Below are 24,687 nucleotides of genomic sequence, written 5' to 3'. Positions count from 1 at the left end.
TGCGACCCCCCCCCCCCTCTCCAATCCCACATCTTCCTTGGAAGGTGGGATTAACCATAAATATTCCCATTGAAAACCTAAAATACTCAACTATTTGTAAAAGTAAATATTCTAATTATTATTATTTTTATTTATTGCATTTGTCCTTAACTAATAAAAATATGCATTCATTTTCAATGTACTGTCCTCATATTCCCAGGATTGACATTTGACTTGCTGAATAGCTGTAGGCATCATATTACACACACACACACACACATATATATATATATATATATATATATATATATATATATATATATATAAGAAAAAGTAATAACAACCGGCGCTTCACTCCAAAGCTGCTGCACGGATCTCTAATAATAGCAACTACAAATGCTATCACAACAACAGAATATGCAAAAAAGAATATAGAGATCACTGCGCTGCTTATCCTCTCATGACGTGAAATTCAGTAGTACTGTCTCAGTCAAATGATTCACTGTATTTCCAAATTGATGACACCTCTTAGATGTAGACTTTGTCTCCATATATGAAACAAAAAAGAGAAACAGCAAAAACAGACTGTCAGACAATATTCTTCAAGTAAGAAGTGAAGGAATGTTCATTCCAGGGGGAAGGGGTCCCAACACCCCAATATTGGAAGGCTTACACGTGCTTACAGGATATATCGTGTGTGTAATCCTATCTGGGTATCTTTTATGGGGACCACCAACTTGTGCTCAAGACGGTAATATCTTACATGTGCTTACATGCAGGACGCTTAGGAAACACATATATTGGTATCTTTACTATTCCAAAACAATGCTCACACTGTCTTACGTGGTGAAATTTGAAGCCAATCATGTAAAGGTATCTTTCCTTATTCAAAACGGATGAGGTACCATATAAAACAAAATAGACATCTCCTCATGGTGCAGAACAGATATAAAACATGAGGCTTTATTTACAAAACAATAGTATAAAAATGACAGGCCAAGCCTCGTACCGTGGAAACAGGGATAAACAACAGGAAGATGAAAGGAACCCGGGTAGCTCCTGCTGTAGTCTCAACCTGGTCCTTGGTGACGTGGGTGGCCTTCTAAAAACACTCCTCCAACATGTTTCGACGCTCCAGGCGTCTTTCTCAAGGTGGAGTGTTAGGTATGTGCACCCTTGTATTTATCCCCCCTTCTGTCCGGAAGTTGTAGTTTCCGGAAGTGACTGCGGGGGAGGTGCGTATATATAACATAAAATCATATAAAATAACTGGATGGGGACACAAGCCTGTTGGCCGGGTCTTAATTCGCCGTGATGCTGCATCTCCAGCGTGTCCCGTGGACCCGGGATCGCGCTGATAATTCACATCGCGGCTAGTAGCACCGGAGCTCCGGTCATGTGACCATGAGGTCACATCCGGCCTGGACGTCAATACGTCACAGGCACTGTATTCAGCCTGAGAGTGAATCACGTGATGTAAACATACATCACGTGGTATAGCAGCATCTCACAGTTCACTCGCAGGGGATATGTAATGACAGCATCCTGTCACATGATGTAAACAAACCTTACGTGGTTTTATATTGTAAATTTTGTTTATATGGTAATATATTAAGGGGATATGACATGTAAACTAATTAAGCATATGAGATACCCGGTTTACATTTGAACAAAGTGCATGTGCATATATACATAGGAATAACATCATTTAACATATAAACACCAAAAATACATCATAGATTAAAAATAGTAGAAATTGATATTGTGATAATAATTTAGCAAAAGGTACATATAAACTCTATACGAATCAGGATTCTATACTACTAGGTGACCTATTTCCCAAATTTTAGAGAAACCACTTAACCTCGAATTCTGCATTGAGCCCAAAGGGTTTAAGTGTGTTTAAGTCATAGATGCATCGCATTTCTTTGCGTTCCAATCTGGCATCTCTATTGTTGTTCCTCCAATCCTCTTTTACCAGAGAGATACCACAAAAACTTTTTATGCCCTTAGTTGATTGTGCATGTTTTTCTTTAAAATGGGCTGAGAAAGGATGTGTCATCACACCATTTGTGATGTTTCTCACATGCTCAGCCCATCTTACTTTCAACTGTCTTTTCGTTTTTCCCACATACAGGAGATTGCAGGTGCATTCTATCACATAGATGGCATAGCGGGTATTGCACGTAAGGAAATCTTTAATTTTATAAACACCATTTTTATGCTCAAACTCCGCCAATTTAGATTTCGAGCTATGGCAAACCTTACAAATCTTGCAGTCACCACATCGATAAAAGCCTTTATTTCTTGGGAGGAATCTGCTTCCATCCATGGGTAACGCACTGGTAACTAATTTATCTTTAAGCGTATTGGCCCGCCTATAAATGAATTTGGGTTTGTTCGGTAAAACCTTTTTAAGGACTTCATCTCTTAACAAAATATTCCAATTTTTATGAAAAATGGACTCTATCTTTTTATATTGTCTATTGTACTGTGTACAGAAAGCCATGGGGAAATTCGTCTCTTTAGAGTCAACTTTTTCTACTTTTCTTGTCTCCAGGAGGTTACCTCTATCTAATAAGTCCACTTCAATTATGTCTTTAGAGCAATATATCTCCCATAAACTCATCCCCAAAGGTCTAAAAATAGACAAAAAAGCTTCATTTAATACAGCCTCAGAAATGTTTAAAAACAAATGGAACCAGGTCTTGGAGACTTGTTCCCTTACCCTTATAGATCTCATAATCCATGAAAGAAAACAAGAGCTAATCATATATGAAGGGGAAATTAAACAACTTAAAGATTTGGTCCATCCTTTCATAGATATGGAAGATTACAAACAACTCGAGACTAGGGTTACCCAAAGATTACAGAAAAATGAAAGAGAGATTATAAATAAGAAAAATAAAAAGTTCTTTAGAGATTTGGGATCCTTAACAAAATCTGAAAATGTAGAGGATAAACAAATTGAACAGGACCAAGTTTCCAACAAAAGAATAATGAAAAAAGATTTTAATCCTAAAAAGATTAAACGTCCTAATGTAATCTCTAAAGATAAATAAAGTACCCCGACTATTCATAAAAATCCAAATTTAAGATCCAAAAATGTACCCCATAATAGAGTTAATAATTATCAGGAACATCATCAAAATTATAACTCATACAGACCCTGGAAAGCAAAGAGATACGAGGGAAGAGATAAACATAATAGATTCCGGGGAGAGGAAAATTGGAGGACTCCTGTCTACCATGGTCCTAATAGAACCTGGAGAAACAATGATAGAGGGAGACATTACAAACCTCAGACAAATGATGATTGGAGATTACCTACCCAAAATCACTTTGAAAACCTTAACCATACAGAGAATGATTTTTTTAGGGGGGAGGAGTATCCACAGGAAACTGTGGTAACTCAGTACAAATCCAGTAATCAAAAGGAAAAGAAAAAGAAAAAAAGTAGAGGAAAGAGAGCGGGGGCCCATACCCGCTTACCCCCAAAAAATAGGGGGAGCAAAAATAGATCTGATCCCGACTTGTCTATAAAAGACCCTAATGAGGGACAAATTAAGATATTCAATCTAAGCACCCACAAACTTAGAGATATTGAAATATCCGTACTAAGAAAGGGTCTTAAGTTTTCTCCATCCAATGACATTAATCACTTTGATTTGTTCATTGATATACAAAAATATATCAGAAAATAATCTTTAAAAAAATTTTTTGACGGGAAGCAGAAAGATACAACAGAGGATGGAGAAGCTGATTATGTGATTAACAAATTTAAACAAAAATCTAAATTTAATCCGACGTTCGCCAGGGGGTGTTTTGTCGATACATTCTACAAAAGTGTACTACAAGATATAGAGGACATGAAAAATAAAGAAATTAGGTATAAAAACAAAAATAATTTATCCTTGCTAGAGAACCAGGCCCTTCAAGATTTACAGGCCAATAAGGACTTGATTATAAAGCAGGCCGATAAGGGGGGGGGGGGGAATTGTTCTCATGGACAAAGTAAATTATATTAAGGAAGGGCACAGACAGCTAAATGATGGTACCACGTATGATAAACTTCGGGGGGACCCATCTAACAAAATTTTAGCATGTTTAAAAATTCTGATACAAAGATATGTGGATTCTGGCACTCTCACCAAAGAGACTGCAGAATTTTTAATCAATGATGAATATACAGTCCCTGTATTATACCTATTACCTAAGGTCCATAAGGATAGTTCCAACCCCCCTGGCCGACCAATAGTTGCTGGCACAAATGCCATTACAGCAAACATGTCAGCTTACATTGACCACCATTTGCAACCTTATGTTTGCAAGGAAAAAGCATATTTGAAAGATACCCGAGATGTTTTGGTAAAAATTTACCCCATAATATGGGAAGAGGGGATGTTTTTGGTGACAGGAGATGTCACATCTCTTTATACTATAATCTCACATAAAGATGGACTAGCTGCCATCAGCGAGACTCTCAAAAAAACGGATCTTGATAAAAAATTATGCTCTTTCCTGTTAGAAAGGATTGATTTTACCTTAAATAACAATTATTTTAACTTTGACGGACAATACTATATTCAACGCGTAGGAACAGCCATGGGCACCAGATTCGCGCCCGGGTATGCAAACCTGTTCATGGCGAGATGGGAGGAGTCACAGGTTTTCAGCGAGCATGCCTGGAGCGCGAGTCTGGTGCAGTGGTGGCGCTATATAGACGACGTCCTGTTCGTCTGGAGAGGCGACAGGACGTCTCTAGATGGTTTTTGTCAATATCTCAATGACAATACACTAAATATCAAATTTACATTTAACATAAGTTTAGATCACGTTAACTTTTTGGATTTAACGATCAAAGTACAAAATAATAAACTCATCACATGTAATTACACCAAACCAACGGATTCTAATACTTCTATTGAAAGGGAGAGCAATCATCTTAACAAATGGTTGGATAATGTCCCTAAAGGTCAACTTCTGCATCTGAGAAGAAATTGTACTCAAAAAGAGACCTAGAACATCCAAGCAGATAATATGATAAAAAAATTGTTTGCAAAGGCTATGATAAGACCCTACTGGAAAAAACAGCAACTGAAGTGGGCTTATTAGATAGAGGTAACCTCCTGGAGACAAGAAAAGTAGAAAAAGTTGACTCTAAAGAGACAAATTTCCCCATGGCTTTCTGTACACAGTACAATAGACAATATAAAAAGATAGAGTCCATTTTTCATAAAAATTGGAATATTTTGTTAAGAGATGAAGCCCTTAAAAAGGTTTTACCGAACAAACCCAAATTCATTTATAGGCGGGCCAATACGCTTAAAGATAAATTAGTTACCAGTGCGTTACCCATGGATGGAAGCAGATTCCTCCCAAGAAATAAAGGCTTTTATCGATGTGGTGACTGCAAGATTTGTAAGGTTTGCCATAGCTCGAAATCTAAATTGGCGGAGTTTGAGCATAAAAATGGTGTTTATAAAATTAAAGATTTCCTTACGTGCAATACCCGCTATGCCATCTATGTGATAGAATGCACCTGCAATCTCCTGTATGTGGGAAAAACGAAAAGACAGTTGAAAGTAAGATGGGCTGAGCATGTGAGAAACATCACAAATGGTGTGATGACACATCCTTTCTCAGCCCATTTTAAAGAAAAACATGCACAATCAACTAAGGGCATAAAAAGTTTTTGTGGTATCTCTCTGGTAAAAGAGGATTGGAGGAACAACAATAGAGATGCCAGATTGGAACGCAAAGAAATGCGATGCATCTATGACTTAAACACACTTAAACCCTTTGGGCTCAATGCAGAATTCGAGGTTAAGTGGTTTCTCTAAAATTTGGGAAATAGGTCACCTAGTAGTATAGAATCCTGATTCGTATAGAGTTTATATGTACCTTTTGCTAAATTATTATCACAATATCAATTTCTACTATTTTTAATCTATGATGTATTTTTGGTGTTTATATGTTAAATGATGTTATTCCTATGTATATATGCACATGCACTTTGTTCAAATGTAAACCGGGTATCTCATATGCTTAATTAGTTTACATGTCATATCCCCTTAATATATTACCATATAAACAAAATTTACAATATAAAACCACGTAAGGTTTGTTTACATCATGTGACAGGATGCTGTCATTACATATCCCCTGCGAGTGAACTGTGAGATGCCGCTATACCACGGCGAATTAAGACCCGGCCAACAGGCTTGTGTCCCCATCCAGTTATTTTATATGATTTTATGTTATATATACGCACCTCCCCCGCAGTTACTTCCGGAAACTACAACTTCCGGACAGAAGGGGGGATAAATACTGAGACTACAGCAGGAGCTACCCGGGTTCTTTTCATCTTCCTGTTGTTTATCCCTGTTTCCACGGTACGAGGCTTGGCCTGTCATTTTTATACTATTGTTTTGTAAATAAAGCCTCATGTTTTATATCTGATCTGCACCATGAGGAGATGTCTATTTTGTTTTATATGGTACCTCATACGTTTTGAATAAGGAAAGATACCTTTACATGATTGGCTTCACATTTCACCACGTAAGACAGTGTGAGCATTGTTTTGGAATAGTAAAGATACCAATATATGTGTTTCCTAAGCGTCCTGCATGTAAGCACATGTAAGATATTACCGTCTTGAGCACAAGTTGGTGGTCCCCATAAAAGATACCCAGATAGGATTACACACACGATATATCCTGTAAGCACGTGTAAGCCATCCAATATTGGGGTGTTGGGACCCCTTCGCCCTGGAATGAACATTCCTTCACTTCTTACTTGAAGAATATTGTCTGACAGTCTGTTTTGCTGTTTCTCTTTTTTGTTTCATATATGGACAAAGTCTACATCTAAGAGGTGTCATCAATTTGGAAATACAGTGAATCATTTGACTGAGACAGTACTACTGAATTTCACGTCATGAGAGGATAAGCAGCGCAGTGATCTCTATATTCTTTTTTGCATATATATATATATATATATATATATATATATATATATATATATATATATATATATATATATTGAAAATATAGAGCAGTGCAATCAGAATGTCCTCATTTAAAAGATAACCTCTTTATCCACAATGAATAGTCCAATCCACTTTTGGATGGTATCTTGTAGTTGCACTTAGGTTTTTTCACCCAGCAGCTCTGTTTCTTGTAAGTGTGGTTACACCTGTATCCAGCAGGTAATGGAATTCTAAAAAAATAGAAACGGGCACTCGAACAAGTGACATAAGACCAAAGGAATGAATAGATGTACCAACGGTGGCGGTTCTGAATCACCGCGGTCAAACAACTTAAAACACAGTGCAATGCACCTTCTGCTGGAGCCGGTTACTCTCCATCTCCGGACATACAGCAGCACAGCAACTGGTGGTGTTCTCTGCGCTAGGGGCATGGCCTAGCACGGAGAACACCACCAGTTGCTGTGCTGGTGTATGTCCTGAGACGGAGTGTAACCGGCTCCAGCAGAAGGTGCATTGCACCGTGTTTTAAGCTGTTTGACTGCGGTGATTCAGAACCGCCACCGTTGGTACGTCTATTCATTCCTTTGGTCTTATGTCACTTGTTTGCAATAAAACCTTTTTAAATTGATTTCATGCACTATCGAGCGCCCGTTTCTATTTTTTTTTTGAATTTATATATATATATAAATTATATATGTAAACATACCATTATATATATATTTTAAGTATACATACCTATCTCATTAAAGCCACTGTATCCAAGCTCTTGCCTGGTCAGACCAAGGTCTTTCAGGTCCATGCACTTAAAACCCCGGGGACACTGGTATCCTTCTCCATCTGGTGAACAATGAGTATCCGGAATCGCAAGATTATTCCAAGTGACATTTCTGGAAGAATGATCACAAGAAAAATAATGCATTAAATTACAGATAACATGGGAAGAAAAAGCTAAATTAATTAATAGTTAAGCAGAAGGAATGAATAGTTAATTCTGTAATATCATTGTTTACCAAAGGAAAAACTATAGTTATTAAAATAAATACTCCAGTTTCAAAAATGTCTGGAGATCCCACCCAGAGATTCATGGGTCCAGAATATAATACAATGCTCATCATCTGTCTTTTTAAAACAATTATATTGATAATAAGAGTCCTCACTGCCATATTTTGGTTAAAATGATACCAATGATATGACGGATCATTTAAATACGAGATATGGTGCTTTTCTGAGAATCTAAAAAGTGTGAATTGGCTAGAAGTTAAGGTAAGATTTTTCACATATTTTAAACTTTTTCACTTGTTTTTCTTTTAACTACTTTTAGTGATGAGTATAAAAATTTATTGTAACTTGCAACAGTATAATTTTGTTTTAAAGTGGTCCAAGCTGATTGGATGAGTGTGGGCAGCCAGTTTAATTTGATAAACACTGTTTGTAAATAATGTATCCTCTCCCCCAACATAGTTTAGCATAATAGAGACTATGGGTGAGATTTAATAGGATGAGAGATTCAGAAAGTGAGAGATTTGGGAAGAAATCTCCAGTTTTTTTAAAGCGGCAATCATTTACACTGCAAAATCAAGCTGTAAATAATTGCCGCTATAAAAAAACTTGAGATTTCTTCCCAAATCTCTCACTTTCTGTATCTCTCATCCTATTAAATCTCACCCTATCTATCCAACAAAACAACACAACTATATCTTAAGAGAAATGTTTAAGGAATATATATATATATATATATATATATATATATATATATATATTAAAATACAAAAACAGAGGAGTGCTCCATAGTGTAAAACCACACGTTTATTGCAGAATAAAACCAAATAGGTAGGACCAGGTCAGACTCGTACCCAGTAAAAAACAGCTGTGGGCTGGTTACCACATGATACAATATGTAAGCCCAGGCACACTCCTACCACCATCAGGAGCGATGGCTGGAGTAACGATTCCCCGCCGCAGGCAGCGTTTCAGAGATGCCGATGGGGGAGCTGGACACCGTAGCAGCTAGCATCACCAGGCTGCTACGGTGTCCAGCTCCCCCACCGGCGTCTGTTCCTGACGGAGTATCTAACATGCTGCCTGCGGCGGGGGATCGTTACTCCGGCCAGCACTCCGGCAGGAAGTAAAACTGCTAGGCAAGATGGTGGCAACCTTTGAGACTTTGGGGGTTATTCTAGTTCACTCTTTTTGACAAAATCCTTCTTAGATGGACAAAACCATGTGCACTGCAGGTGGGGCAGATGTAACTCGTGCAGAGAGAGTTAGATTTGGGTGGGGTTTTTCTTCAAAGTGAGATCTATATTGCAGTGTAAAAATAAAGCAGCCAGTATTTTCCCTGCACAGAAACAAAATAACTCACCCAAAGCTAAATCTCTTGCACATGTTACATCTGCCCCCCTGCAGTGCACATGGTTTTGTCCAGCTAAGAAGGAATTTGCCTCAAAGAGTGAACTAGAATATGGCCCTTAGTTCCATTAAAACCCTAGAATTAATGAATCCCATCAGAACCAGGTTATTTTTTTTTTTTTTATAAAGCCTCTTGAGGATGTTCAATCCTTTATGACAACACATTGCCTATTTTTCACCTCAATAGTGCCCGCTCAGCAGGCTGGTAAAGTCTACTTCTAGTTACAGTAAATATGGGGGGACCTCATTTATTTTGTAACCCTGATTTTTTTCTCTAAAGGCAACTCCATTTTTAGGGCAATTAACAGTATCCGTGGTAAATTACTAAGGGTAATTGGATACCCCCTTAGTTCATATTTTCTCATGATATATATATATATATATTTTTTTTTATTCTTATTGCCATGTTGGGTAGATACAGTAGATGAAAGTTTATTATTTTTAAAAAGGTAGAGTAGATTAAGGGGGTATTCAATCTCCCTCCGCTATTCCCAAAATAGCTGTGGGGCCCTCTTCAATGCAGTCTTTCCCAACAGCAGAACGGCCGTGGATAATCGAGCTCATGGCCGCATCTCGCAGCCACGCCCCATTTTCGGCATTCAGCGGGCATTGAATCCCACTTGCCAATTTCAAGTCGAACCAGCTTAGAACAGGACAGGGTCACAGCTGTCGGGCCAGCCCGACAGTCGTAACCCGGGATTGAATATCCCCCTAAGATGGAAAAAAAAAACATTATTGCAGGAATATAATGGACGTATTGCATAAATAAAGAGGGCATAATAATGAATAACTCAATAAAATAATAATTGGAGCCAATAAAGCATTAGCAGGAATAAACAACATATGTTATTTTATCCAATATATAATATATGCACAATACCAGCTCCTTTTTACACATATACAACGAATAACAATTATAGTCACAAGAGCCATACACGCTATTATCAGCTTAACTAGCTAAGTGATAATTGGAAAACATGTACCAGCTTCTGGAACTTTAATTTATACTGTGCATCTGCAACACTTAAACAACACAGATTTGCATATATATTAGATAGAATTAGAATTTCAACATAGAAATAGTACAATATTTTGTTACAGAATTTGTTTTTATTTGAAACAAAGTTTTATATTATCTATTGGGATTTTTAGATGAACACTGGAACACAGTTTTTCTTTTATATTGCAGACCTTGTTCATAAATTCAAACTTATTTTGTCAGTACTAATTGACTACTCAACCAATAGGACAGCTGGGTACAAGTTGGGGGGAGGGCTGTTTTATTTTATGCCACTAGCAAAATAATTACAGAACCCAGCTGAGCTTATTCAACATCTGCCGTCTCCAAATCAGTTATTAAGTCAGTGGCTTAATGAGTCTTTGGGCTTTAGGCTTCCAGATATATATTACTTGGATTCAGCTGGTAAAATGTAGATTACTATAAAATCATTATATAATTTATGAAAAAAAACAATATCCCTCTTCCATGTTATGACAGTATGCTGATATTAGTTCTCATTCTCTCTGAAAAAATCCTTGCAATAAATATTATAAAATTATCTGGGAGAGCTTGACATTTCTCCATCCAAAAATAGTAACTGGCTCTCCTGCCGCTCTTTGTCCATGGTCTATGTTCAATTATCAATAGACCAACTATATATTTTTATGTTTCCTCTAAGTTTGGCTAACTTACTGAACAATATTAAGTTTAAATCAGTGTACACTTTTTAAATTGAACCATACTGTTACTTGTAAAACTTTCTATACATTAAATAGTCTGAACATCTCCACCATTATAATTAACTACACAATATGGAACACTATCTTTACTTTGGGTTTAATAAACAAACAAAAAAAAACCCGACACATCAACATGTTTTAACTATGTAAAAATACACACAGTGGCAATAGAAGTAGGATAACTTTAAGGAATTTTTTATGTCTGGTCTTATTGCAGAGGTACAGTAGTAGTAACTTATAATAACCTCCTCACTTCCTACACCCGGGAGCCTCCTGCTGCTTACGGCTGTATTGACTCCCGGGCTCCTCCTCCTTCTTGCACCTAGAAGGTGAAGTTGGTGTTGCTAGGGAGAAGGTTACTGGATCCTGGGAGAATACCAGGAGGCTGGCAGGACAGGAGGTGAGGAAGCTGGAGCAAGTGGTGTGGGGCAGAGGAGGGACCATCGCACTGTCTGTGGGCACCTTAACAGAAAATATTGCAAATGTTTCGAAATTATAATTTTTTTTGTATTTCTTCTGTGATTTTATGGACTTTCTCGTATTAGCCACCAAATATAATCCCCCATCATACTCTGATTGTATTGCCCCTGATAACGAATCAAAGTCCATCACATCTTGATGAAAACATTCATCTTTGTCTCACGAAAAAGGCACCCATGTTATCTTTCATTTGGTCCAAGTGAGCATGTAACATATGTAGGATTGGGTCATTCCATCAAAATGTAACGTTTGTTACCATGGAATAACCCAATTGTAATTATCACTGTAAAAGGGACAAAAGTAAATTTTTTCAAAAATAAACAAACGTTTTGGTTATTATTCGATACAAAGTTTCAGAGAATAGTCATTAAAATAAAGACTCAACTAATATTTTTTTTTTTTTTTTGACAGGTGTAATTTATATAAAAAGAGCAGATATTTATTTCACTTTTGAAATACCATAAGCACAGTCAGTTTTTTCCTTGTTCTTTCTGTGTAAAACAAAGTCAGCATAGTGGGGGAATATTTCCTATAGTGTACATTTAAATAAAACTAACTGTCTACCATTTGTATAGCACCAGGATTGGAAGTAACCGTATATAGAGCTCTAGTTTACTTAATATATTAGCTTTTTTATTTTATTAAATAATCCTCTCTCTCTCTCTGCAACCAATTTGACTCTCCTCTATGAAGATCTCTGTATTACTGCATCCAACTTGTGCATGAAAAGATAAAAGCCTTTAAAAGGCAAAGACAGCAGAGTACTTTCTGTGAGTCTGCTAGAAAAGTCTGCCACTATTATGCTCTTGTCACAGCCGCTGCTAAAGACATCAACCTGGCAAAAAGAAAACTAAGGTAACAATGTCCAAGGAAGCTTTCCAAATAAGTGCAGTGCTAAGTAAGAATTTAAGCTTGGATTTCAGAACTTGCATGCACAATATATGTCGATAGCTCTTAAAGAACTTTTTTTATGCAGTCAATATTATACCTAAAAAGAAGCCAAGCTAAGAAGCACTGGGCCTGGCTAATAAACTGTCCATGTTTGGTTTCTCACAGTGATAAACAGAGAGCTGCCAAGGGCTTCATATTGCCCGCCCCCTGGTGGATTCCCAGCAGTTGGGATTCTGACGTCAGTCTAATGACTGTCGGAATCCCGCCAGTCAGCAGCTCATACCGCACCCTTTTTTGGACTGGACCATTTTCTGGACTGTATTTTAATAAGGGACATACTGTATTCCATACTTACTTACCCTACCAGAATGGCCAGGAGGCTCACAGAAATCAGAGAACCCTTCCAGCACCACAGAAGGACAGGCAAGTATGCCAGCCACCCATCCACTTTGCGAGTAAAGTAAGCGGTCCAAACGGTGGAAAATGTGATTCAGGCTGCTGGGACCCCCCCCCCCAAAAAAAAAAAATTGAAACTGAGATAGCATGACCATATAGAATGCTGTTAGTAGCCATTGAAGGTTTTTACAGGTTTCACATTTTTATTATTATTCGGGACAGGGGAGCTCCTCACCCTGGTGGCTTGGCGGGACAGGCCCCTGGTCTCCAATCGTGAGGTTGTGGAGGCCTACCAGGGGGCAAGCCAGGCCATCAGGGACAGATTCCGGGGGGACAGGAATGTCAGGAGCCTCCAGCGCAGCTGGAGCGACCTGGTTTGTCGGGAGCCCCAACTACTGGACTCCCTAAGGGAAAGTAAGTACTGTACAATGTTGAGTGCTACTGTATATTTTCTACTTGTTGCCATGGTGGATTTCATATTTGTTTTTAATGTGCTGATTACTGTACAGCATACTGTACTTGCCTCCTTTTGAAAATGAGTTTCAGGGAGATTATACAGTAGTTGCTAGTAGAATTTTGCACATTATAAATGTATAATAACACTTTTACGTTTAATGGTCTGGTTTTATTTAATATCACTCTACAAAATATTGGAATAGAAGGGAAAAAAAGGATGTCACTGTAGTCGAACCCGGGTCTCCAAGCATGAAGAGCCGCGCAGCTAACCACTAACCTACGCAGCACATTGATACAGTATGTACAGGCTGTGGAGTGCTGATACAATCAGTGGCATCTGCAGCTCTAGCGGCGAAACACGAGTCCTGGCAGCGTCTGAGACGGCCCGCCCCTTTGCGAGTCGCGGCAGCGTCTGAGACGGCCCGCCCCTTCGTGGATTACATTAGCTCTGCAGGAGATGTTGTGGTGTAATGTCCTGTATTAGCCGACCCCCTACACCCCTGGGGGGGAGGGGAGGAGGCGATTGACTTCAGTTGCATAGACATTACTCCTTGCAAGAGACAACACTAGTGCAATGGTACTGTAGCCAAATCAAGTCCTCTTACTGTACAGTATACCAACACTTCATGAACACCCACAGTGCAGTAGCTGGGACACTGGTGTACTCGTTACTGACTGACACATTTATTTATTTATTTATTTACAGTTTCTTATATAGCGCAGCAGATTCCGTTGCGCTTTACAATTGTAGACAGTGATAAAACAAACTGGGTACTGTAGCAACAGACAGACTTGGAGGTAGGAGGGCCCTGCTGCAAGCTTACAATCTATAGGGACACATTATAAATGTATAATAACACTTTTACGTTTAATGGTCTGGTTTTATTAAATATCACTCTACAAAATATTGGAATAGAAGGGAAAAAAAGGATGTCACTGTAGTCGAACCCGGGTCTCCAAGCATGAAGAGCCGCGCAGCTAACCACTAACCTACAGTACACAGCTCATTGATATTTACAGGCTGTGGAGTGCTGCTCATACAATCAGTGGCATCTGCAGCCCTAGCAGCGAAACACGAATCCCTGCATCCCTTACATGGATTAGCGCTGTAATATAATGTCTTGTACTTTTGTGTACTTGTAGGTCAAGTCTGGAAGGGGAGGAGGCGCTTGCCTTAAGCTGCATACTGTACACATTACACATTACTGTTACACATTACGGCTACGTGAACAGCTTGTAGCCATTTTGCTCACTCCTACGGCCACGAGCGTCTCATTTCCTACGAGCGGCTCATTGTGCACGAGCGTCTCATACTGTAAGCGCGCTCTTTACGGCGAATAGCGGGATACCACTGGCACATCACTCCGACTGTAGCTTGATGGAGCATTAGCCACCCAGTGGTGGCGGATTGTATTACATGGCGTGCTCCCACACCCCTTGGCGGACGCCAGCGCCAGGAGAATATCGATGCGCCAGAGCCTCCGCCATGGCGGCCTGGCGGCAAAGATGAGACCCGGTACATCTGTATGCCATCAAATGCCTTTTGATGCCATTATTATGCCATTAGACTGCTACAAGTGTTACTGGTTACTTCGCTGCATGCCACTATTATGCCATCAGACTTCTTCACATTTAGATACACAGATTAGAATAGACATAATTAAGTTTTACAGACACATCCTCAACTAATCTAGTACACCTAAACAAGGAAACTTCTATTCTGTACAGGTGACCCAAATAAGACTACTGGCATTGGCAAGGCAAGTGCGGTGGCACCCCACTGTGCATTGGCCCTGATTAAGATCTGATCGCACGGCCGTGAATGATCAGTTTAGCCTCTGCCCTGGTCCAGTGAAATCCTGAATTGCGAATGAATGTGCTCACTGTGCAAATGGATTTGTACGGCTGGCCATCCGTTTTCACCTATGTAAATATATCCAAATCCCGTTGGAAGCTGCTCATCATCCAATGATTTCTCACACTCCCAGCGTTTTCCCTGACACTCCCACTAAAAGGCCGGTTACAACCTTTAGATGCCTACTTATTGTCAATCATTTTGCGAATGGCCAGCGAAGGGAAAAAGTGTCTGTCTTCGCTTGTTAGCCCTGGTTGCATATACGCATTGTGGCTCTTGCACATTTGCAGTCTACCAATAATCACCCGCAGTGCAAATTCGTAGCGGGGAAATCAGGTCTGAATCAGGCCCATTGTGTAGTGTGTAAGATTTTAAATTGAAAAACAAAAATAACTTACTATAGGTAGAAGCTGGATGGGGTACAGCTGCATGAACCCCGTGCTTCTGAAAGTCCCCTCTTTTCAGGGCAGCAGCAGCTGTGTGAGTTGTGTGACTACTGTGGGAGGGATGGAAAGGAAGGGGAAGTAAGATGCACAAAGGCTCCTGTCGGCACACAGCAGCCAACCAGTGACCATTCTATCAGCCCCTCCCCCCCACTTGCAGTACTGTTACTGGCTGTGCAATCACCATGTGGCGCCGCTGAATGGCTGCCTGGGTACTGCACAGCTCGGTAAATATGTTCCCCATGTCCGTGTCCCTTATTAGAATGCGTCTTGTGCATATCTGTATGTGTGATGTACATTTGTACTGCCATTGTTGCCTGTTCCTTGTACTGATAACCCTTTGTATTGCAGTATGTGCATTGTTATTTTTATTGTCTGTAAAGCGCCTTGAGTCCTGTTGGAGAAAGTGCGCTATATAAATAAAACTTACTTACTTACTTACTTACTTACATAATAATAAAATGCAGGAATAAAAACATGTAATGTTTCTGGCCCCACACTATAAAAAGGACATCTTAGAATTGGAAAAAAAACAAAGAAGCGCAACAAAGCTTATTAGGGGAATGGAGAATTTAAGCTACGAGGAGAGATTAAGTAAGCTGGGACTATTTACACTAGAGAAGAGACATTTAAGGGGGGACATGCTCAACATGTACAAATATATCAGGGGCCAATATAAGGAACTGACAAACATCCTTTTTACTGCAAGAAAGGAATCTAGGACACGAGGGCATGAATTTAGATTAGAAGAAAGAAATTTCGTTCCCTCAAAAGAAAAAAATTCTTTACGGTCAGAGCAGTCAAACTTTGGAACTCTCTTCCTGGAGATGTGGTGTCGGCAGATACAATAAATACGTTCAAAATAAGGTTGGACAATCATTTATTGGATAAAAACATCCAAGGGTACTAATAAGAATCATATTCTGTCTTTTACAAGGGATAAGCTATTAAAACGTAGGTTGAACTCGATGGACGCAAGTCTTTATTCAGCCTCACCTACTATGTAACTATGTAACTAATGTATCACCATGAAAACTGTATGCTGCACTAAAAAGGTTGTCATTGGAGGAAGTGGGAGGTTGGCTTTACCCAAAAATGAATAAGGTGGATATAAGAGTAGCTACTTACTTTTTGTGCTACCAAGAGATGCAATCTTGGCATGATATTGACTTTGGGTGAATTTGTCAACAAGCACAGACAGAGAGAGGGGCACTGAAAGGAGCTTTGATCCCTCTGATGTGCTGAGCATGGTGCCGTAGTAAGGGGCTGCGCCCCCTTAATTTGTGAACTTTTGTATTGTGAGAAATATGGTTAGAATTGTATGAAAGATGCCCTGTATTGCAACTTGGGGTCCAAAAATCACAGGAGGGGGTGCGACGGTGCCGTGAATCATGGTAGGGGCGCTGGGGGTGCCGTGAATTGCGGGTTGCATGGGGGGGGTGCTGTGAGTCGCGGGAGGGGGGTGCAGGGGTCCGCGAATTGCGGGAGGGGGTCCGCATATCGCGGGAGGGGGGCTGGGGAAGCATGAATCGTGGGAGGGGTGTTGCGGGGGGGTGCCTTGAATCGTGGGAGGGGGGGCATGAATCGCAGGAGGGGGAGCACAGGGGGTCCACGAATTGTGGGGGGGGCTCGGGGGGTCCGCGAATCGTGGGAGGGGGCGCGAATTGCGGGAATCGCGGGGGGCCCATGAATCACGAGAGGGGGGTTCACAAATAGTAGGAGGGGGTGCGGGGGCCACGAATCGTGGAAGGAGGTTGTGGGGGGTGCCGCGAATTGCGGGAGGGGGGGGTTGACGTGAATTGTGGGAGGGGGTGCGGGGGTGCCACGAATTGCGGGATGGGGGGTGTGCCGTGAATCACAGATGGGGGGGCATGAATTGCGGGAGTGGGGGTGGCGTAGGGGCCTGTGGATCACGGGAGGTGGGTGCGGGGGGCCCGTGAATCGCGGGAGGGGCCGCAAATTGCGGGAGGGGGTGGGGGTGCCGCGAATCGCGGGAGGGGTTGCAAATTGCGGGAGGGGGGTGCGCGGGGGCCCCGCAAATCGCGGGAGGGGGGTTGCGGGGGTCCGGGTTGGGGTGGGGGGGGGTTGCGGGCAGACCTGCCGCTCACCTGGTGGCTGTGGAGTAATGGTGGATGGTGGGTGTGTACTGTAGCCCTGGCTGGGCGGGGGGAGGTGATGTCAAGGGGGTGGTGGTGTGTAGAACACTGATCTTTTCTCTAGGGGGGGCGGGTTTGTGTATCCCACTGGGCGCGAACGTTATACACATAGAACACTGATCTTTTCCCTAGGGGGTGGTGGGTTTGTGTATCCCACTTTGCGCGAACATTATACACATAGAACACTGATCACTTCCCTAGGGGGTGGCGGGTTTGTGTATCCCGCTGGGCGGGAACGTTATATACACAGGGGATGAGTGATAGATCTGGCTAAATATATACAGTATAAGAGATCTGGCAGCATCGCATCCCCATAGAAACCTATGAAGGATACGGCTGCTGGTGGGAATGGAGGAAGTGCAGCAGGTATCATAAAGTATATTCAGGAGATTCTTAATATTAATATATTTAATATTAATATTTTCAGCTAGCCTCAAATATTGGGCACTTTTTCTTTTTTTTTTTATATTATAACGCAAACTGTGCTAAATGTTGGTTGCCTGATAGTAACTTTTGCCAAATGCTCTGGGCATTTACATTTTTGGTGGGTGTTTGTCACTGTATTATGGTTAAATTACCTATGGTTTTACCATTCACCCGAAAGCTTTATCCCTTAATATTGAAGATGGTATTTGAATTATTTATCAGTATGTGTTCTATCTTCCACTCCAGACAAGTGGTTATTGCCCAAGCCTGGTTTATGCCTGAATTGCCTTGCTACATAGTTAATGATTCTGCCGACCATGCACTGTACCTCTATACTAGTAGGAATGCTGTCATAAGCTATGGCAGGCATAGGCAACCTGTGGCTCTCCAGCTGTTGTGAAGCTACAAGTCCCAGCATGCCTTGTCACAGTTTTGATATTAGGGAATACTAAAACTGTGGCAAGGCATGCTGGGACTAGTTTCACAACAGCTGGAGAGACACAGGTTGCCTACTCATGACCTATGGGATCATTTATGGCATTTTTGTTTATGTATAAATCCAGAGACCAGCTCTCCCTCTGCTGCTTCCTTCTGATCCCCTAAAATACTATGCCCCTGCACCCAGTATGTACGGCCCGCCCACCTATATTACTTTTTAAACAGCCACCCGCCCGGCTATATTACCGATTAACCAGCCGCCTGCCCGCCTATATTACTGAAGTATCAGCCGCTCGCCCGCCTATATTACATACCAGCCGGCTGCTGCTGCCGCTGGGGAGCTGGTATTTAATATAGGTGGGCGGGCGGCTGATACATCAGTAATATAGGCGGGCGGGCGGACAGCTGATTAATCGGTAATATAGCCGGGCCGGTGGCGGGGGAGATGTGCAGAAGACGCGCCCGCCAATCACAGTGGCTGTGGAGGTGATGCGCCGGCAGTGATATGCGGGCGGTAGGGAGGGATGCGCCCGCCATGCACTGCATGGGCGGGAGCATCGGAGGTCAGACTGTACAGCAGCCGCAGCAGCAGCAGCCATCACGCTGTGGTGCCGCAGCTAAATCAGTGTAAACTTGTAAAGGTAAAAGCTGCTTCTCTCACCCTCCCTTCCCCAGTGACTGACAGATCCAGGGGTTGTCATTTACCCCTGGATTCACTCCCAAACAGGTTAATGTGATTATGTCTGATTATCATAATCAGACATAATCACATTTACCTGTTTGGGGGTGACACCCCCCCTTCCTCCATACTGTCACTTTTTATGGTGTCTCTGCCCACATGTATATGCTGCTGCCTGTGTGTATAATGCCCACATGTATATGTCGCTGCCTGTGTGTATAATGCGCACATGTATATGCCGCTGCCCGTGTGTATAATGCCCACATGTATATGTCGCTGCCCGTGTGTATAATGCCCACATGTATATGTCGCTGCCTGTGTGTATAATGCCCACATGTATATGCTGCTGCACGTGTGTATAATGCCCACATGTATATGCCACTGCCCTTTGTATAATGCCCACATGTATATGCCGCTGCCCTGTGTATAATGCCCACATGTATATGCCGCTGCCCATGTGTATTATGCCCACATGTATATGCCGCTGCCCTGTGTATAATGCCCACATGTATATGCCGCTGCCCTGTGTATAATGCCCACATGTATATGCTGCTGCCTGTGTGTATTATGCCCACATGTATATGTCGCTGCCCGTGTGTATAATGCCCACATGTGTATGCCGCTGCCCTGTGTATAATGCCCACATGTATATGCCGCTGCCCTGTGTATAATGCCCACGCGTATATGCCGATAATTGATCATTTTTATATGGCCCCCGAAGGGTTTTCAAATTTTCCAAATGGCCCTTGGTAGAAAAAAGGTTCCCCACCCCTGCCCTACACAATCCTTTTTCCTTACATTTTGGCTGACCTGATCTTTGATATAGGGTGACACTTATTTGCTATTCCTGTAACCCCCTAATTAATGGTTTATTTCCTTTCCAAAGTATTGTCATCATTATGCTATACGCAGTATGCTCTGGTTATATTGTCAACACTGCCCTGTTATGTCCAATTTTCTTTACCTGACTTTTTCTTACTATTTTTGTTTTCCTAAAGCTCACTAAAATTAACTTGATTTCATAACAAAAAAAAAACAGGCCGTCAAAACAATAAGAGGGAAATGAGAAGACGATGTCAGCATTTGCGTTAATAATATCTCTGGATTTGCTTACTCCAGCTTGTCACTACAGCCATGTCAAACTAGGTACATTTACTATATGTAATGGAGCGGTCTTGCCATAGTCAACTGCTGTGAAATATTAGTCGAATTATATAATTTACCAAAATGTAAAGCAGGCAGAAAATGGAACAACTACAAAAGTTGATCTTCAGCACCAGGCTCTTGAATGCCGTTCCTTTGTAATATCCCTCTCTTTCTAATATGATGCTGCACTTTAACAAATTGACTGCTGAATGTGCTCCCTGATAATTGGAGCTGTAGATGACCGCCTAGGTTCACCTAATCAACTACCTGCCATTAAAGTATTTTAATGACTACTTTTTAATTTTCAGTCATCAAAGAAGAGCAATTATCAAAATAAAAAAACAGAGGACTATTCTCTTTAGTATCTTGGTAAGCCTCAGGTTAACCAGAGGAAACAATGAGAGGTGCTTATGCTAGGTGACTGCTTATGTTCTAAATCTTTTTTTTTTCCATCAATAAATTTTTATTAACACAAAGTTTTATATGGGGTACAGAAGAAAGAAGAGGGGATACTTGGGGGGGGGGGGGGGGACTGCATTCTGGATAGAGACAGTACAATACTGTAGATAAGATAAATAAGACATAGCACAAACACATCGCTACGCAGAGCGGGCTTTACATAAAATAGGTGATACACAAACCAAATAGAACAATATAGCAATATGGCAAGCTCAGGTGAGCATCTCCTGGCAGTCCCGGCTCTATTAGTCTGATCGGGCTATTATCTAATACCTAGGGTGGGGGAGATTCTGGGTCTGGTGTTTCATTAAAACTGAACATGGATGGTTGCCCAGGAGGGTCAGGGGGAAAAAACCTGGTCCCCGCTCCCTTTGTTATGTAAGTGTGCCAAAGGGACCATCTAGAGCGGGATGAGGAGGGATTGGTCGAGTGAGGTTGGAAGCTGGTCTCCATAAGGTAATGGTGATTTGTTTTTATAATAACCTGGGGGAGGGAAGGTGGGGAGGGCTGTTTCCATTGTTGGGCAAGATTTGCACGTGCCGCGATGAGGATGTGTCCGAGAACATATGTTTTCCCTGCCGGGAGTTCCCGGGGATATACGTGGAGTAGGGCTAGAAGTGGGTCGGGCGGAAGGGTTATCTAAAGCACTGTGGAGATCAGGCTAAAGACTTCCCCCCAGTACTCCCTGAGTTTGGGGCAAGACCAAAAAATGTGGAATATATTACCCACATTCCCACATTGTCGCCAGCACATGTTGGAGCATGTTGGCCAGAAGGTATGGAGTCGGTCGGGGGTTAGGTAGAGACGGTTAATCAGTTTTATATGCATCTCCGAGTGGTTGAGGCAGCGGGACATTGTGTATGAAGACAGGAAGATCTTACTCCATTGGGGAGCCGAGAGCTGGGTGCCTAGGTCTGTCTCCCATTTCTTATGGGCCGCTGTCTTAGTGAATTCAGGGGGAGTTATCAGTATCTTATACCAGAAGGAGATGTCACCTGTGGAGAGCGTCATGAAGGGGCGGGAGAGAGCCGTCTGGTGGTGAGCTTCTGGGGGGGAGCGTTTGGAGAAGTGGGAGTTCCACCAATGGGCCAGCTGCAGATAGTGGTAGTACTCATGGGAGGGGAGGGAGTATGTTTCTTGAAGGGAGGCGAAGAGGAGGATCGCGTTGACGTTGGACATGTCACCTAGGGTTTTGATCCCGTTATGTTTCCAGATATTCAAGTTGAGATTGGGTATGAGTTTTGCCACTGTGGTGATAGGGAGAGTAGTGATAAGGGCCGTAGGGGCTCGGAGGGTGGTAAGTAGTTGATCCCACACATGGAGAGTGGCAACTGTCGCTGGGAGAAGGGCTGGAAGGGGGGTCTGATATGTTTTGGGATCTTTAGTAGGTCAAGGAGAGGGATGTGCGGACAATAAGATTGTTCGATGTCCACCCAGGCTCTGGGAGTGGGACTTTCAGAGTAGTGCTTAGATGGGGCCAAGAGACAGACGACCTGGTACTGGGACAGATCAGGAAGGTCAAGTCCTCCAAATGCTCTCGGGAGGGACATTTTGGAGCGGGCCATAGCTGGGGGTTTTGTCGACCATACGTATTTTGTCAGGATGGAGGTGGCCGTTTGCAGGGATTTTTTCGGGAATATATAAGGGATGGTGCGGAACAGATACATAAGCTTGGGTAGGAGCGACATCTTGAATGCCGCCATCCTTCCCATCCATGAAATTTCAAATGCCAACCATGATCTGGAAATTGACGTAAGGGAAGAGAGAAGGGGAGACAGGTTAACCTCAAGTACATCTTTTATGTTTGGGGGGATGTGTATGCCTAGGTATTTTATAGAATTGGGTTGCCAGTTGTAATTATATGTAGATTTCAGTAAGGGAAGGGAGTCTGCAAGGTTAATCGGGAGGGCGTCGGTCTTGGATGTGTTAAGCTTATAATAAGAGGCAGCGCTGTAGGAGGACAGTGTCGTGTGGATATGTGGGAGCGTTTTGGAGGGGTCTGTCACGAAAAGTAGGACGTCATCTGCGAATAGACTCAATTTATGTTTAGTGGAGCCTACCTGTAGACCTGGTATATTGGGGTTGTTGCGGATGGACATAGCTAATGGTTCAATGGAGAGGACAAATATCAGGGGTGAGAGAGGGCAACCCTGCCTTGTGCCATTGGAGATTGTAAAAGGGGTGGAGAGGAATCCGTTGCTGAACACTCGGGCCGACGGGGAGCTATAAAGAGACATAATTGATCGCAGAATCCGGTCTTTGAAACCAAAGCGCGACAGGACCTCTCGCATATATTGCCAGTTAAGTCGGTCAAATGCCTTTTCGGCATCGAGTGAGAGGAGGAGCAGGTCCTGTCCTGAGGATAATGAGTCAATTAAGTTGAATACTCTTCTAGTGTTGTCCGGAGCCTGTCGCCCAGGAACGAACCCCGTCTGGTCCGGGTGGACCAGCATAGGTAGGAAACGGTTAATTCAGGATGCCATTAATTTAGCAAAGATTTTGATATCAGTGTTCAGCAAGGCTATCGGGCGGTAGTTTTGGCACAACGCAGGGTTTTTGCCTGGTTTCGGGATGGTCACTATTCGAGCCTCCAATAGTTCTGGAGGGGCCCGCCCAGCAGACGAGAGTTCATTGAATAGGTCTCTTAGGTAGGGGGACAGCAGGTCACTAAAAGACTTATAAAAGTCTGTGATGAAGCTATCAGGCCCAGGGGCCTTGTTACGGGGGAGTGACTTAATGACCAACTGGATTTCCTCCTGGGACCAAGGAGCATTCAGGGAGTCTAAAGAAAAAATAGAAAATAGTGCTCGTTGCGCCTGGGTAGGTGTATAGCTGCTCTGTAAAGATGAAGTAAATTTGGGGGGTATGGGAACAAAGCGCTTGTGTTATGGGTAAGACATACAATGACGTACAGGGACAGGGTAGGGATTGGAGATAAGAGGTGGAAATGAGAGAATATGCGTTAAAAAAGATTAGAAAAAATAATAAAAATAAATAAAAATAAAAATAAGAAAAAAATAAAAAATAAAATATAAAAGATAAATAAAAATGAAAATGGAGAATAAATGAAATAAAATGGAGTAGAGCAAAATTAAAATAAACAAGTGAAGGTGAAAATAATAAAATAAAATAAAAAGGAAGCAATGCAATAAATGTTTACACTCTTTTTGCATGTTTGTTAAGAACCAGGTCCGGAGCTGTGCTTGTAATGGAAGTAAATGTCCGTGGTGGGTGCAAAGCACTGGGGGAGCTTTTGACCTAACTATCCCTTACTTGTAAGTGAGGTAGACGGTCTTCTTCTGCCGCTGTGTGTACTCGCGGCTCTCCTCTCTCCACGTTAGCGGTGACTTCCGGTTTTCGGCTTTGCGCTTCCGGTCCTGGCTTCGTACGTATCCAACGCGTTTCGAGCTGGGCTCTTAATCATGATTATTTTTTTCTTATTTTTATTTTTATTTATTTTTATTATTTTTTCTAATCTTTTTTAACGCATATTCTCTCATTTCCACCTCTTATCTCCAATCCCTACCCTGTCCCTGTACGTCATTGTATGTCTTACCCATAACACAAGCGCTTTGTTCCCATACCCCCCAAATTCAGGGAGTCTAGTTGTTCTAGAGAGAGAGAAGGGAAATGTAAGCTGTCTAGGAAGTCACAGATAGTGGCACTAGTAGGTTGTGGTTTGGAGGGGTCTAAGGAGAGATTGTAAAGCTTAGAGTAATAATCTGCAAATTGATTTGCAATGG

General features: G+C 41.9%; 1 protein-coding gene across 3 annotated transcripts in view; it reads right to left on the bottom strand.

Annotated features, from left to right (window-relative positions):
- The window catches only part of NALCN (sodium leak channel, non-selective), a 511,286-nt gene that overhangs the window by 346,792 nt on the left and 139,807 nt on the right, over positions 1–24,687 (bottom strand). For all 3 annotated transcript variants that reach the window (XM_083168621.1, XM_083168622.1, XM_083168623.1), the window contains one exon: positions 7,706–7,857. In XM_083168621.1, coding sequence (XP_083024747.1) covers positions 7,706–7,857 — 152 coding nt within the window. The remainder of the gene's footprint in view (positions 1–7,705; positions 7,858–24,687) is intronic.

Source organism: Crinia signifera, chromosome 2 (assembly GCF_055691185.1).
Source record: "Crinia signifera chromosome 2, ASM5569118v1, whole genome shotgun sequence".
In the NCBI taxonomy this organism is placed as follows: domain Eukaryota; kingdom Metazoa; phylum Chordata; class Amphibia; order Anura; family Myobatrachidae; genus Crinia; species Crinia signifera.
This window is presented reverse-complemented; position numbering and strand designations above follow the sequence as displayed.